The 17,465-nt window shown below is 34.9% G+C and overlaps 1 protein-coding gene across 1 annotated transcript; it reads right to left on the reverse strand.

Moving 5' to 3' along the window:
- Positions 1-2,726: 2,726 nt before the first annotated feature.
- On the reverse strand, positions 2,727-17,047 carry LOC132034512 (phosphoinositide phosphatase SAC6-like). The gene is made up of 22 exons (XM_059424925.1): positions 16,941-17,047; positions 16,778-16,820; positions 15,683-15,846; positions 15,502-15,585; positions 14,939-15,066; positions 14,750-14,841; positions 12,608-12,665; positions 12,273-12,329; positions 12,163-12,196; positions 11,964-12,044; positions 11,131-11,237; positions 8,213-8,299; positions 8,038-8,115; positions 7,582-7,652; positions 7,407-7,505; positions 6,548-6,647; positions 5,475-5,583; positions 5,224-5,296; positions 4,615-4,708; positions 4,417-4,509; positions 3,280-3,346; positions 2,727-3,140 (listed from the first exon to the last, which is right to left on the reverse strand). Exons 3-22 carry the CDS (start codon positions 15,828-15,830, stop codon positions 3,010-3,012), a joined length of 1,791 nt encoding a protein of 596 aa, XP_059280908.1. The 5' UTR covers positions 15,831-15,846; positions 16,778-16,820; positions 16,941-17,047; the 3' UTR covers positions 2,727-3,009.
- Positions 17,048-17,465: the final 418 nt, after the last annotated feature.

The raw sequence follows: 17,465 nt of genomic DNA on the forward strand, positions 1-17,465 counted from the left end.
GGGTATTTTGGTCGAAATTGTTTTTTTTTAGGGCATTTTGGTTCAGTACCCCAATTTTGGCCCAGGCCCAATTGACCCGCCCAACCCGTCAAGATTTTCATGGGTTTGGGCATGACATACATTTATGATGGGTTAAGTTTGGGTTAGCCCAACTTAGCCCATTTATCCAAGGTAACCCAAAGCAGCCCATTACTTTAGCTCAAATTGACCCACTCATTATTAAGAAAATGATATAAATTACCTACTTAAGACTCTTTATTACAAAACATAACGATACTTTTTCTTATTTACAAAACATAACACTACAAAATATAAGAATCTTCATTTTTCATTTTTTTAAATTATTTTTTTATTTTTTATTTTTTTTAAAATTAAATTTTTATGTTTTATTTTTAAAAAAAATTAATTTTTAATTTTTTTTTCCTCAATGCTTAAAAAAATCAGTCAAAATTTTGTGTATGAACAATTGAGGATGCATTGTGTCAAAATTTGAGTATAGCTTGAAAAAATAAATTTATAATTTGTTTTTAAAAAATATTGATTTGTTTAAAAGTTATGAATATTGTAAAGAATTGAGTCAACTTGGGCGAGTTGAGTTAAAACCATTATTTAAATTCGTCTTATCTGATCAAATATATCTCGCCCAAATACTCTTTGGGCAGGGTTGAACATTAGCCCATCTATCTATTCAGCCCAACTTCAGCCCAAATGGCCCATTTGCCACCCCTAAGTTTCACATATTCATTAAGTTCAAAAGAAATGAGACATAAAATTGGTTCATCTGAACTTTGTTTTCTTTTTATCACCAATGATTAATCAGCTTTTAGTATAAATACGAGATTTTTATAGAACTATACGAAAATAAATCCATAATTACCATAACTAGCGATACTATTCAACTTTCAAAACATAGCAACAAAAAATTTACAAAACATATATAACCTCCAAAAATCCCTTAATTTTAGAAATTTTGTCTTCTCTTTCACAAAAAGCCTAGTCGCGTTGTCCTGATTCCACCTGCTGCCTCACCACCACTGTTCTGCTGCCAACCTCTACTTCTCCGCCAGAAAATCACCGGAGCTTCACTCCCACAACTGTTTTCTTTGTTCTCCATTATTTCCATCCCACCCGCCAACTCTGCCGTTATTCTTTTCTTCACGAGAGTTTTTTTTTTCCTGAAATAGTTCTCTCTCATGGCTTTCACAAATTGTATATGACTGTATATCATGGGTATGTCAATATACACTTGACATACGCATGACATGCTGTAATATACAATGACATACACAAGATATACACGTTACATACATATAATATATAGTAATATACGCACTTGTATGTCGTTGTATGTAATCTTATGTCTTGTGTATATCATTGTATATTACAATGTGATACATAGGACAAATAATAACATACATTGCACCAGACATACATTAGATATATATTAAACATTCCCCAGATATACATTCATTCCTCCTTTAGAGCACCGTCATAAAACCCCTTAACCGCCACTACCATAACCACCATAACAATATACAAATCGCTTTCTTAACAGAAAGAAAAAAAGAAAAGAAAGATCAATTTCGTCGGAGCTCTGCCCATACCTATTTTGCCGGAGCTATTTCTTTAGAGAAAGATTGCTCATTTGTGGTTTCCATGCAGTATGAAGGCGAGGTATTTCTAAAGAGGGCGAAATATTAATAATGATTGACGTCACATCGCAGAAGGAGAAAGTGGAGGAGAAGAGAATGATGTCGTCGTGCCAGAGTTAGGGATGGAGTATTTGGGATATAAGGATTAGAGTTGGGTAGTAAAGTGAGACCAAAATACCAACGGATCCCCTATTTTTCTAAATTGCTATATTTTGAAAAATGTCGTTATGTTGAAAGTATCTTTAAAGCTGATATAATGAAGGGTTCTTTTTCATCACATATCAAATAATTCTCTGAAAATACACAAAGTTATTTAAACCTCTATTAGGACCATATTCTGTTAAAATAATTCAATGACTGAGGAAACTCTCCTTCTTTTCTACTTTCTCATGGCTAGTAAGCTAGTTCCTTTCTCACTACCACCACAAACTTCAGAGCTCCTTATAGAAGTTTCATTCAACATGAACCGTAAAAAAACTGGAAATATAGTAGTCATTGAAAGACACCATGAACAATAGTTAGCTAAAACAGGGACCCCATATGGTACTCCTCCGTTCCCGAATATTAGCTTTTCTGGAAACTGGGTTCGTTTCAAACTATATTTAAGTCCTAGAAAAAACAAGAGATTGATTACTGTTTTTTGAAATGTACCTTACTATTTTAATTAGTGGAGTGTTAATCGAGATGTTTAAGGAAAGACAAAGGGAGATTTAGATAAATACTCTTATGATTACGGCTATTAAATATCTTTCTCAAGGGGTTTGTAAGAACCTTGAAAGACAGATAATATAAACCGGAGGTAGTACCTTATTTCTATTGTGGGACAAGTACAACCAGTGTTTATATGCAGGATCCATCTCAAATCCCTAACCATTTTACTGACATAAAATTTCCTCAAACAAAAAAGGACGAAAGGAAAAAACTAAACAGGCTTCCTAGGAAGTGGTTGTGGTGAAGATTGAACAATGTATTGTCCCATAGAAAGGTTCATACCTGTAGTACTTGCGCAAACATAAATAACCAAACATAATTTAAGAACCAGAAAAACACCTGCAGAAATTACTCTAGCCTATGTTGAAGCCAAAGTTAAATTTCTTTTAGCATGACTTCACAAAGTATTATTGGACAAAAATTTCCAATCTGTAAACAATCATCCGTAGCTAAGCCCACTGAAATGAAATGATCAAAGTTACAAAGTGAAAGAAGCACAAATAGTAATAATCAATTTTTTTCTATAGCCAATCCATAGCAGCGTGATTCCTTACAAAAGAATGCGATGGTAAATGAATATGTTGACTAGCAAAGCTAGCAACTTCAGCAAATATGGCAACTAGTCCAGCAGCATTAACCGACAAAATCAATGCCTTGACTGGTGCAGGCGAGGCCTGTTACAGAACATGCGACCATTGGCCTTCACAAGTGCAGCTATGGCCAAACTTATGCTTGCCCAAACCAGCGAAAATAATAGGTTCCAAACATCATGCCGAACTGTAGATGGAAGAAAACAAGAACCCCGTGTAAGGTTTATGGGTATCAACAAATCAACTTCTTGCTTGTTGAGATAGAAATTCAAAGATAATGATCATACAGCAGAATCAGAAGAAAATTTTCATGTATGGCAACTCACCTCTCCCCAGTGACAAGGTAGCAAAAAATAGCCCAGTCAAAATCAGTCCCAAGGCAAGAGGAAATGACTGCAGGTATAAAGATTATAATTAGGTGAGATTAAATGGCTGAAAACATCAAAGTCTGCTAAAAGATTTCAGCACATATTTGGACTCAATAATTGTTACGAGAAAACAAAAAGGAAGTATAACAGAAAGAAAAAAAAAAAAAAGATATATAAAGATAATGTATTATCTACCTATTCAAAAAAGTTTCGGCACATCATTATAACAATCAAATCACTATCACGTAGGTAAAAGAAAAAAAAAAAAAAAAAAAAAAAAAAAAAAAAAAAAAGGACAGCCCGGTGCACAAAGCATCCCGCATTCAGGATCCAGGGAAGGGCCGCAACCCAAGTGTTTTGGCTTTAGGTACCATAATCACTTAACATTTAGCTGTAAAAGAACACACTTTTTCTGAGCTTTGAACGGAGATTGTGAGTAAAAAAGAGGGACAGGTATTCTTGTATATGGCTCTCCTAAAATACTGGCATATTGTGGCTGACAATTCTCATTTCAGTTGCATGCCTATCTTTTGTCTTGGTGTATTGAGATCATAAATGGCTTTGCGGGTAAACTTGAAACTAATGCCTATCCCCATTCTCATCAACTTTGTTAGTAAAACATCCAAATTAATAGCTGCGGAGAAGCTTTTACCAAATAACCCAAATTTAGTTATAATAGTGCGTTGAGATCTTGGCATTTACGTGCACCAGATAGTAACTTGTAGAGGTATTTGCAGGAGCATAAGCATGAAGGATCAACCTTCAGAAGAGAGTATCACCAATTAATCTCATATCCGCACAAAATGTCTACTTACCAGGCAACATGATACTATTCTACATTGTTTTAACTATTTACTGTTCTCTTAATTTTGAGATATGTCATGTATTGTCTTTGCCTTGTCCCCAAGATTTACCTCTTGCTCAAAGAGGGTACCAGGCAAGAACATGAAATATCAAATTTATCCAAACAATTTTAACCTTGTAATGTTACCAATGAATGTGACAATTTGCTATTGCAACAACAGCTACTCAGTGGAATCTAATAAACAGGAACAATAAGAACTTGATATAGTAAGAACATGCAATAGCACTCACAGCTATAGCCTCAATGCCACCTTTCTGCGATGTTGCTGTCATATCTCGGGAGACCGACATAATGTAATGTCCTTGCATTAGATCGATTGCATCCTTCACAAAGTGTAAGCAGAAGATAGAATTTCAGTGTTTAAATGGACATGAGAGAAGTATAAAATTGAAATCAAGCGATCGTGCAGGCAATCAAACTAGCATTACCTGTTTTGTACCATCAACAAAGTTGTTCAAGTAGTATCGAGTTAGGGCATTCACACCATCATTAACAATTCCCTGGACTGTTCTCTTACCATATCTGCATCAATAGCCATGTTAAATTGCAATCACAACAGATGATAGGTGGACAGAAAACTTTGGTTCAGAATAGTAGGTTTTCAAGATTATTCACGAAAGTACATGCAAATAGAAGTGCTAATCCATGATTTATTTCTAAATATAGAACAAAAGACATCTTCAACTTCCCAGCTAAGAACTTCTATATCTTCAAAAGATGAATTGTAGTCTTTTTGATCATATTATTGATTTACAAAAACAAATCTAATTGGTGCCAATACTGCTAAAACAACTCCAAATTTCCATGTGACTGATAGTTCACCAGGAAGTTTTTATGCATGCATATCAGGGGATATAAGAACTGACTGGTAAGTTTAAGTTCAATTACATGCACCGCGAGAACAGCACATAATCTGAAAGTATACTGGCATAAGAATTGCTGCCTGTATTTCATCCCTCCTATAAATAACATCTACACATTTCAATTTCAGCAGAACAAGAAAGAGACGTCTTCATGGTCAAGAAAACATTTATTACCTGACAAAATCTCCCTTTAGGGCTGGAGTGCCAGAATACTGTATGCTTATATCATCCCCATGGTTGGCCCACACTGCACTTAACCATATAAAGTTAAAAAGGAGACAGAACAAGAACCTGTAAAAGCAAAAATAGAACTAGGTGCTTCCGGGAAAACCATTACAGCACAAAAATCTTCTGCCATAAATGCTAATGAAGCAACATATACTCTTGAGAGGAAACGTTAATACAGATTATCAAAAGTTACTCACATATTTTGAAGCTCTCATCAAGGTTGGGGTGTGTGCTGATAGATTCTTCCGCGTCAAAAACACCAAGCCTTCTGAGTTGGAATTCCAACATTCTGCGACCAAGCATGCTCTGCAAATGAATATCAATTATTAGAACATTTCCTTAAAGTGGGAGATAAGAAATGCAGAACATGGAAGTAGCCCTATATGGTTTAGCTTAATTGGTATGGGCTCCTCTTGCACCTTGCCTTGACTCAAGTCTCAGCTCGAAAAAATTGGCCCTCCTTGCCCTCACCCCCTCCCTCCATTGCAGCCAAAGGTAAAAGACAAGCAATTGGTGTGCAGTAATTAATTCTCTAATAATTTAGGAATATGTAACATTCAAAGTCAGATAACATAGCCTGTGAACTTGAGCAAAAAAGACAGCTAACATGCTTATGCTGCTAACAAAAAGCTGATAGGTAGACATCATGAAAAATTAACTACAGAGTCCCAAAGTTGGGCCACAAACATTTACTGCGGATGTAGATCCTAATAGGTTACAGTTGACTTGTTTGTTCCGAAATTCAAAAGTAGAAATAGCACGGGAAGAAGCTGCTTGCAAACCCAGATCGTCTATAAGCAGCTAGACAAAACTTCCTTTTACCAGTAAATCTTTAAAGGATACAAGCTACTTTTTAAACTAAAACCAAGACTTGTATCAAGAACTAAACTCTTAACTTTCATTGGACTCCAACTTTTGGACAGAGTTTTCTTGAAGTGCTTCTAAAAGAGTGTTAGAATAGTCCCACATCGGTTGTAGATGGGGTAATTGGTATCCTTATATGGTCTTTGGCTTTTGAGTTTGAGTTAGACCCAAGGTCTCTCAACAATGAGCATAACTACGTGCGTGAAGTGTAAAACTGTAAATAGAAAGAACATGTAACTATTTAAGCAATATCCTTTCGCAGTGGCAGAGTTAAAACATGTTAAATAGAGAACAAGCACTGCAAATAGGACTCGACATTGTCCACCCTGGACCAACAAATCTGAGCTCTTTTTACATGGATATCCATATAAAAAGATCTAGTAATATTTCCATAGGACGGAGATACCTGTGTTACATTTGTACGGTCTAAGCAATCAATGCAGTTGGTCCTCACAACTCCAAGTTGCACCTCAACTTTTTCACCTTTCTCATTCAATAAAAAGTACCTAATATGAAAACAAGAAATCAAATTTAAGAATGACATACCGGGAAAACAACAAGAAAGTTAATTGCAGAATGACAGGGAAGGTTTTTCTACCTCTCTATGCATATTGAAACACTAAACTGTACAAAATAAAGAGTCGATTTAAAAGACAGTAATGCCATCACTTGTTACTTGGTCCACCAAGTACCCACACACTCCACCTTTTTTTCTATCACCTTTTCAGGAAGCTTTCTCTCTCGCTCGCGTGGTTTATTTTCATTTTCACGTCATTTTCTAATTAAAAAAAAAATGAAAATGTTTATGCCGTTGCCGCTAGGATTCTTGCCTTGTCTGCAATGCAGGTAGTCTTGGCATAAGCTTCTTGCATCTTAGATGCATAATATAAGAAAAAAATCCTTGCTTCACCTGCCTTCTGACTTCTGAAAGTGAAATATTTCTTTGTTTCCTATTTAATTAGAGGGAACATTAAAATTAACACTGGACTTATTGACTAGTTATTAAGTATAAACCTGTTATTCAGATTCAAGTTTGGAAGTAGGGAAAGAAAAATGTGCAAACAGGTACCTAGAAACCTCCAACTCCCCAAAACACGAAAAAAGAACGTAAACCAACTAAAGCTCTCAACTGTAAACCCATGATACATGAACTTCTAAACTCAAAGGAATATATCATGAACTGTAAACTCAAAGGAATAAAAGTACACATCAACTGTAAACTCAAAGGAATATATACATGAACTATAAACTCAAAGGAGATATACCTATTCTTTATGAAGAAATCCTCAATTTGCTCATAAAGGATAGAAAGACGCTCGAAATGAACATGCCCACATATATGGTGAAAATCAAAGTGCAAGTATCTGCAAAACTCATTCAAATATTAGACTGAAGTGCAGCTACTTAGTGTTGATTAGATCACCAGAAGAAAGATCCTACCTTACATCATCACCAGCAACACTCTGCATTGCATTGGCAAACTTTTCATTCAAACGCCCTTCTCCTCCATGCTGATAAGAGTTTCAAAAAAGAAATGATAAATCGATAAAATTGTGTTATACATCACCAAGGACGCATTTATAGCCATGTCTTTACATACACGCCAATCAAACCACTTTCTATGTATCAGAGGACATCTTTTCTTTTTAAAAAAATAAAAAATAAGGTGAAGGTATCAGATGAAATCTTTTAGACTATGTTGCTCGGACTCTTCAAAATTGTTGACTAGTGCGTGCCGGATACTCCAAAAGTAGTGTATTCTTGAAGAATCTGACAGGGGTGCGGCATCACTTTTGGAGAGTCCGAGCAACATTGCTTTTAGAGTAGCATTTTCATAAAAAGAATTGTCAGATCGACTAGTCTGGCAAAAATAGAATAATTATCCAAAGATTGTACCTTGTTGACGAGATCAACTGATAGAACATTTCCATATTTCTTTCTGAGGTCCAAAAAGTGTCTCTCAGCTACTCTAGGCTGCGAACACGTCACAAAACAGAAGCAATTATAAGCGAAGCCATATAAAGAATGTGAAAAGAATGAAGGCACTGAAAACCAGAAAATGCTACTCAACTGCTTCTTCAAGTCTCACTATCTCAAACTTAGGTTTATATGTCAAATCAACAATCTGATCCCATAGTAGTGGAATGGACCCTCTGACCTACAAAAGGCAAACTAAGAAGTTATACAAAACAGCATGATATCTCAAAAATATATACAAGCATGTGCATGTAATGAAGCAAACAAATATATCTCGCCAGAAGGAAAGCAAATAGACATTTAAGATTGAAATTTCCCAACTTTTTCATCTCATTGAAAGCCAAAAAAGTTTTTTGTTTTCTTTAACATAGATGATACAATCTAACTTCGACCATCATAGATTTATGATTTTAAAGGAATCTCTAATACTTTTCATTCTGGTAATACGATTTCTGGAATCAGTCAAATCAGATTTGAAGATATGTCAAGGTTGAGAAATTCATCCTGGACAATTTAGTATATTTCCGATCAGAAATGCAGTTCCGTAGGATGGGTAAGCCAGAATATGTCGAGCAATTGTAACTATATAGATATACAACACCGGGTTTCTATGGCATCTTTTACAACTTCTATTGTTTCTTAAATGCTACTTATCACCTGATTTATTGCAGAGTTCCACTCAGTTCTGTTCTGTTCTTATCAGAGGATAAGCTATAAATCTCCTGCAGCAAGGAACTAACACTAGTTCTGGTGAACCCTGGAGAAGTTATGTGACTTATTTTAATTAAGTTCTATTGCCATTGGCAAATCCAGACAGTATTGTTGATCTCAAAGACCCATATTGAAACTTGAACCTTCTGTCATCACTAAGCTCATAATTTTTTTTTTTTTTTTTTTTCTTGATGTGTTTAACACAAATAATTCAATATACAGCAAGCATGACTTGTAGACAGAATGATCTTTAACACCAAAATGCTTTGATAATTGATTAAGTACCTAAGTATACTAGAGGTAACTTTTCTTATAATCCTGATTAGTAAAAGCTTTGCTTTATCACCCAGAAAGGAAAACATAAAATAAGAAAGGGAAAGCAGAAAGCTCAAGCTGATGCACTTCTCCACTTAACTCTTAGTTGCACAGTGCAGGGTGAAACAAAAGTTACTACAATTAGTAGTTTATCTGATTATCCTAGGTGACCTGAAGTGTCTCCTGTCAAGGCTATCAAGTCACCGCTGCATTTAACAAAAAATATTGATATGTGCAATTAAGCAATATTCGCATATATTTTGGTATTGTTTACCACTTGTTTTACTGCTTTTTTTTGTGTGCATAAACCGTTGAAACTGGCCAATTAGGCTTAATTATGAATTTTGGATGTTTAGGAAGCACTTAAAGATAAAAGGAGGCAAATTAGGATGGCTTGGAAATTGGAATGAATATTTAGTTAAAACTGGAAGATGTGGACAATCTGAAGTTGACTCGCGGCTCAGTCGCGAGAAATACTTAAGAAAATATTGCAAGTTCCAATTGAAGATTTGACCAGTGTTTTCGGAACTTATCTTATTTTCTATTACTAAGGGTGTTGCTTTGACTTGGTTCATGATGTCTTTGGGTACATACAAATATGAGTAGCTAAATTTCTTACCTACGATTCCGATAGAACCTCTTGTTGGATCAGCTTTTGACGTGCTTTCCATTAATCAAGCCTTTTTAGTTTCATTTGGTCAACTATAATTTGTATGATGTTTAATTGATGAGCTCTCAATTGTGCCCTAAAATCTTTTTTTATTTTTATTTTTTATAACCCCTAAAATCTTGTTTTGCTTGGGAAAAGAATCAAGATTGCAAAAAAAAAAAAAAAAAAAAAAAAAGAATCAAGATTGGGGGCGCCCAAGGATGTGCCCTAGTGGTCAATGAAGTGGGAGGAGAACCACGAGGTCTCAGGTTCAAATCCCTACTGGAAACAAAAACATTAGGTGATTTCTTCCCATATGTCTAAGCCTTGGTAGACAGAGTCACGTGGTACCTGTCTACCTATTGTTGGTGGGAGGTAGCAGCCTAGTAGGTATCCTGTGAAATTAGTTGAGGTGCGCGCAAGCTGGCGCAAACCATGGTTATCAAAAAAAAGATAATCAAGATTGAGTTTTTGTTGCGCAACAACGCTTCAAAATAAGTAAGGAATTGATTTTTTTGATTCACAGGTTATAATTAGGGATAATTTGACCTTGTTGTGGTATCTTCAGTGAGTTGGTTACATGAATACTTAGGATATACTAGGAGAGTACCTCTAGGAATTTATTGCTAATAATTGGAAGATATTAATGATAATATAAGAACTCATGATCAATCAAGAAGAATTAGGCCGGGTTAAGGGAAACATGCCATTAGTTCATTCCAACAATTGGGAAATCATCACCCTAGGCTTTTATTCATTGAATACTCCTTCATCTATTTAGTTAGCTTTTCTATATATTTTTATTGGTTAATTAACAATATAAAACTTTCTTCTCTTTACTACTTGGGAATTGTTTGAACTTTTGAATTTAGTAATATTAACTAGCAACAAATATAAGTAGACTCTATGCGGGATCAACCCCAGACTCAAAAGTCTGGTTATATTTGCAGCGATTGCTTCCTTATTTTAGGACTAAAATAGGGATTAGCGTGTAATCAATTAGTAAGTATTTTATTCAAGCATGAATAGATACTAAAATTTACTTGAATCATATATCGACAAAGAAAAAAGGCATCGCCGTCGCTGCTTCCTTATTTTAGGACTAAAATAGGGATTAGCGTGTAATCAATTAGTAAGTATTTTATTCAAGCATGAATAGATACTAAAATTTACTTGAATCATATATCGACAAAGAAAAAAGGTATCGCCGTCAAATCATGTAAGTAAGCAAAGCAGAGTAATTCACAAGAAACAACATAGGTAAGCAAACCAGAGTAATTCACAAGAAACAAGATAGGATGTTGAAATAATCCCATCATTTTGTTAAACAAGTCTACCTGAACAAATGATGCAGTACACCCATTCAGCTGTATAATTTGCTCGCTTTCCACAAAATTTGCAACAAATCCATCAGTATCAGCACCTCTTCTCCACATCCGAGTGCCTACATCAATCAATCAACTTAGCCAGATATAGGTTATTGCTAATTAGTTATCTAAGAGCTCTTTCTCCTTGATCAGAAAATCTAGAAATTATTTCAAGGATAACTGAAGAACATGAGAAAATAAAGGCTATTTTTCTTCATTACTGACCAATCTAATAAGCTATAATCACTTATCAGATAGAACCTAAATCCAAAGCCATCTATACAATACCGAAAGGGTGTCAAAGGCAATTCAACTAAGGAATTATTAATCTTTGGGCACAATAAAACTAAGCAGTAATCTGGAGATTGAAGGCTTAAAACTGAAAAAAGAAAATTGTATGCATAGTTTTGAAAACATTGATCCAGGATTTACTTTAACTGACAGGTGTCTGAAGTGGGTGTGAACAATGATCATAAAAAGAAAGCTGTAATATACATAAACGATAATGCACGAAAGTAAGCAAAGCCCAGTGCATAAAAGACATAACACAGTAAGAATCATATGTAAAATGCTGTCCGTATGCCAACATAACATGACACTAGAATAACAAAGAAGCAAGGTGCATTATGGCCTTTCAAAGGATTACACAGCTAAACATTTTTAAAAAAATGTCACTCACCAGTTAATGAGGAATGATGGTTGTACAGAAAATAACATGTACAATTCTATTCCTTCACCTCCATTGATCATTTTTGTCAAATTACACAGTTAAGAAGGAAACAACAAGAAGAAAGGAAAGATACCAGTTCTCCTATTACACCTCCTTGCAATCAGCGTAACATCGACAATGTCTTTTCCAATTGCTGCTTGAAAGTTGTGAAAGCCTTAGGAAAAGTTAAGGTATAACCTCAAAAGATAGCAAACAAAGCTACCGTTAAATATGAATTAAAGTAACCATGCGAGTTAAGAAAAAACCCATGTACAACTGAATTGCAAGGATACTGCCTTGGACAACTGGAAGCAAGAAGGGGTCAAGCTGTTATGGCAAGGAAAAACAGATAAATTTAGAGGTAGATCCAACAAAATGAATACAACTAACAAAATATATTTACCTTGTGATCTATAAGAATTTCCATCATATAATTGTTCCAAAGAAACCGAGGGTCTGCCTGCGCAAAAACAAATAAAAATGAAGTTATTGAATCTCTTAAGAGTCCCACATCGGTGGGTTAAATGGTACACGGTCTCCTTATATGGACCTAGCTTTTGGGGTTGAGTTAGGCCCAAGATCAATTTCTTAACTTGGTCTTTACAGAATCAATATTCAAGATCAATAGCCAGTCAATCAACAAAAGGTTCTATATCAGTAAAAAGAGTAACAAGCTACCACGTATAAGTAAATGACAACACTAAGGATTTACATCTATGCAGCATCTAAAAGACTTACTTGTCTCCATAGAGGAAGCAACTTGGATTCATCACCCAAATCATGCAACCGCTGAGCACTGCATCAGGAACCATAAGTTTCTTATTACTGAGGATCGCACCCTATATAGTCTTATAATCAGATGGAATGTTACAGTGATAAGAATGTGTCATAAATTCCAGTGTACTTCAAATTAAGAACAAGTAAACTTCAAGTGTTAAAAACTTTTAAAAATCATATAATTCACCTCCAAAAATGCTAACCTAAAATAAGATCTATAACAAAGGGAGATAGCTGAAACATAGCTTGCCTAATTTATTGTCTAAGGTAGAGGTGTAAACACTTTACAGGGGTTCAACATAATGAGCTCAGCATAGAGGAAGATGCAAAATAAAACCTTAAAAGATATTAAAATTGTGGCATGAAAGCTCTCTGTTATACACTGATAAAATGACCTTCAGAAAGAAACAATGACTTGAATTCTGAAGCTTTTTTTTTTTTTTTTCTTTTACAAAATTAAGTTTTATAGAAAATCGCATGCCTACTCCAGTTAGGAAAAGCCCAACAATTTTGGAATAGGTGATAATGATGCTCAGGAATTGTCGGTCAGAAGGTAAGTTGCTCGGACTCGGGTGCGGGTATCCGATACGGGTACGGATCCGAGTGTCAGATTCGGCAAAATCTAAATTATAAGATTCGGAGGTGCGTATTCAGATATGGATACGGGTGCAGGGATTCGGCAAAAAAAAAATCAATTTATTAAAATAGAGCTATAAAGACCCCAACTTCTTCTTTCAAGCTCTATGGTTCTTCCCCTCAAAAGACAAAAACAAAGCCATTCAAGGTCTTCCACCAATTCTCCTTACAGATCGCTGCTACTGTCTACCAGAGTCAGAACTCAGAACACAACCCCTTAAACTCTTGCTTCTCTCTGTTTGGTCTGAAACATGAAGCACCGAATATGAGACAAAAGGACTATAACATTGAAGGTATGTCATTTCCATGTCTTAAATATGTTTTATCTTTCATTTTGAGAAATCAAAATCTCAATTTTCCCCCCAAATTTGTCCATGGACTCCAGTCAAAGTATCCGAAGTTGGTTGACCGTATCCGAGACGTATCCCCCTCCTGCCCCCGCCCCCGCCCCCACACCCGCACCGTGTCGAGAAGGGTGCGGCAGCAAAAATGAAGAGTCCGTGCAACTTAGGTCAGAAGGGTAAAAAGAATAATAGCAGAGACAGTATACTATAGTGTTTTTAATCGAGTGAAGAGATGAAAAATGAGGATATCCAAAGAGGATACTATAAAAATTTCATTTTATTTCTTTTTGATGTTTGAAATGAAAGTGGCGAGCAAAGAGAAATTTTATCTTATTTTCTATCTCACGCTAAGAAATTTTCTTCCATTTCATCTCTTTCTTCTTCTATGTAAACCTAAAAGGGAGGAAAATATCTAAACTTTGTTCCATTTTTCTCTTCTATTTCTCCCATAACAACCTTTAATAGACTATCCGCTTCTAGGTCTGTCCTGTGTGGGTTCCCAACTTTAAACAATTTGGTATCTCAAAACATAAGGATAAGAAAGAAGTCTCAGCTCCATGTTGAATACTTTGAAGACTTACAATTTCACTAATGCTGCTACAAATACCATAGCACTATTCCAGGATAACTCAAAGAAAAACCCAAACTCTTTCAAATTTAGACAGTTGGATACCCAATTCGCTCAAATGATCAAAACGACCGTGTACTTCACCTCAAATAACATAACAAATATTGTATACTTCACCTCAAATAACATAACAAATATTGTATACTTCACCTCAACATTAACATAAATAAACACTGTAGCTTCGGAGGTATATTCATCTTAGTTTCAACATAAATCATTATGTTTCCACGCATTCCCAATTTATCGAAAGAGAACCAATTCAAACATCAAACATCTAAAGCTCAGAATTTCATGGTCCATGCTTTAGTGTTGATCAATAGGCACTTATAAATACTCTTTCAACCAGAATATTCCCCGTTTTGAAAAAAATAATAAGAATAAATAGTTTTTCAATGGGCACAAAGAGCTAGTTGATCAATTTCCAAGCACCTTCGAGAAAAGAAATAAAGGCAACAGAGCTTGTTTAAGCACTGTAAATGTGAAAAGATAATTCACCTCAATGTTATATTGACATCATAAGAAAAGTACAGACCAGGAGTCTTTTCTGCTACATTAAGCAGTGCAGAAAACTCAGCTTCCATTTTTTTCTGCCAAAGGACGAAAATGCATCATTGCAACAGAAATAGAACCAACTAGATAAGCTTCAAAAGAAACAGGGATAAGAAACTAGATAGGAAAAGCTACCTGTTCAACAGGAGTGTTCTTGAGAGAATGATCACAAGGAAAAACCTTCATTGATGAGACTTTAAAGATAGGGTGACCCATGTAAGATCCAACACTTTCGCGTTCCGTTATGACCAACAAATATGACCCTGAATGGAATAAAAATAGACTTGTGACCATTCTTTTCTAGAATTTTGATGTTTTTCTCCAACCAACTATATTCTGTTTATCCATTCCTCTCAGAGTATGATAGCTAAAAACGAGGAGGTTTTTGATGGCATGGTAAAACTTTTTAGTGACCTTTAAAATAAGTCTTACTTTTTCCTTCCATGTCGTTTAAACCATAAGTATATCTGCGCAAGACCAAGAGATTGGTATAATGATTCTAACCGAATTACTTTGTAGAAAGATCTGTGAAGAAAATGATCAAGAAAAGGGATACTTCCACATATAAATTACTGATCAATAATTAACACATTTACATTAAGGGAAAGAAAAGGGATTCCTAAACGCACTCAACTATCATAACAGTTATCCCTCTGCGGAACTATAAATAAAAAAAACTCAAACTTTTACTGACTTGCCTGCCAAAAGCTTTAGTATCCCAATAACTCCAAAAATTGTCCGAATTTTGGGAACACGAATTGAACTGCAATGTGGTATCTCATCTAAATAGGAGAAAATAAACCAGGAAATCACAAAGTTAGCTTATAGAAAAACTAAGAACCAGGAGGGCATTTGAAAATAGCACAATAAGCGAGCAACCTATTAGTTTCATCGACCCGTCCACCCGACTGATTTCCAAACACGAACCAGAGGATCCATCAGTAGGCTCAACAACATACTGATCTGGAAATTCCCAAAGTCGCATCCTTTTATATAGTTTCTGTGAAGAATCTGCCTTCTCCATCATTATTGGAATTCAATCACTAGTAAAATTGAAAGACAAAATCAAATCACTGAACCATAATATGATACTATCAGTTTTAAGTGTCAAAATAAGAAACATACGAGCGTGAGAATTCTAAGAGGACGACAGCAAATTGCAACAAGGACAAGTAACCTCGGAAATGCTTGCCATATATGCAGTTATCCTCTTGTGGTTAGTTTATGTGTACCAATGTCTAAATAGTAAACACTGTAGCGCCCTTACAAGAACAAGTGCATAAGTGTTGGCTCCATCAAGTAACTCCCAAAAGAAACTAATAGCCTGTTTGGTCAAACTTCTGGGAGGCTCAAAGTGCTATTTTTTCCTTTCAAAAAGTGCTTATTTTAGAAAGTCGAGATGTTGGGCCAAGTAGTTGCAGAAGTTGTTTTTCAGAAGCTAAAAAAGTAGCTTTCGGCATAAGCACATTTGGAACATTGACGACGCACAAAGTACTGCTCTAAAAGTGTTTTACAAATTGATTAGACAAACACAACCTGCTACTCTCTAAAAGTACTTTTTCGAAAAGCACTTGTGACAGAAAACACTTTTCAAAATAAGCAAATTTTAGTAAGCTTGGCCAAACAGACTATAATGCAGATGAAAGAAACAATTGAGCTGCTTTTATTTTTATCTTTGGTCATGCCACAACTTACCCATTTTGATGATATTAACTGCATTATATTATCACCAACATATTTGTGCTTTAAGCTCCCTCTGATCTTATGAGGTACAAAATTATTCAATGATCACATGACAATTTCTTTCTTGTCATAGACTAAAGACTATGTCGAAAAAAGTCAAAGAGGATCTAATCATCCCTTCCCATAGAATCAATCAGCTAATGGAAACAATGATCTATTCCATGAAATTTGAAGAATATATATTGACATGAATTGTAGAAACAAGATCTATAAGGAAACAATAATAGATACCTGAGTGGAGAATCCCAAAATCAAGGAGGAGCAAAAATGGAAGCTTTGAATAGAATAGATACAAGACAGAAAAGTAAATTAGAGAGGAGAAGAAAGGTTCTTGGGTTTCACTATTCTTTGGGCGCAAAAACGAAAGGAATGATATAACGTTTGATTCGCTTACAATTTAACCGAATACCTAACTGCTCCCTCAGATCTCGCTCCCAACTCAATTACTCCTCCTCACTCTTTCTTTTCTCATAATTAGTGGAGTACCAAATTATTTAAGTTTATCAGAATTTTGTGTCTAATTTACTGGTCATACTTATTGCACCTTTTATTTTCTTTTTTTAACTATCAATTTAAATTCTGTACTACAAATATATACATAACTGGTGGCATTTGCCCCGTGCTAAGCCCGGGCCCAAAACTAAGATTAAAAGTTACATTTGTAATTTTTATTAATTTTTCGCTTTTTTTTTTTAACATTAAGTTATTAAAAGATTAGTTCGACATGTTCTGCATATTTTTAAAAGTTAAAGACTTCCCAAATATTTAAATTGCACAAAAGTATTTAAAAATTGAACATAATTTCCATTTTTTTTCTCCCAGTTTTAGACTTTCTTTTTACCTTCAAAGAAATACATGACATATAGTATCTTATTTTTTTATTTGTTGGATTTTATTTAAATTTTAGACTTTGATAATT

Source organism: Lycium ferocissimum, chromosome 2 (genome assembly GCF_029784015.1).
Source record: "Lycium ferocissimum isolate CSIRO_LF1 chromosome 2, AGI_CSIRO_Lferr_CH_V1, whole genome shotgun sequence".
Taxonomy (NCBI): Eukaryota; Viridiplantae; Streptophyta; class Magnoliopsida; order Solanales; family Solanaceae; genus Lycium; species Lycium ferocissimum.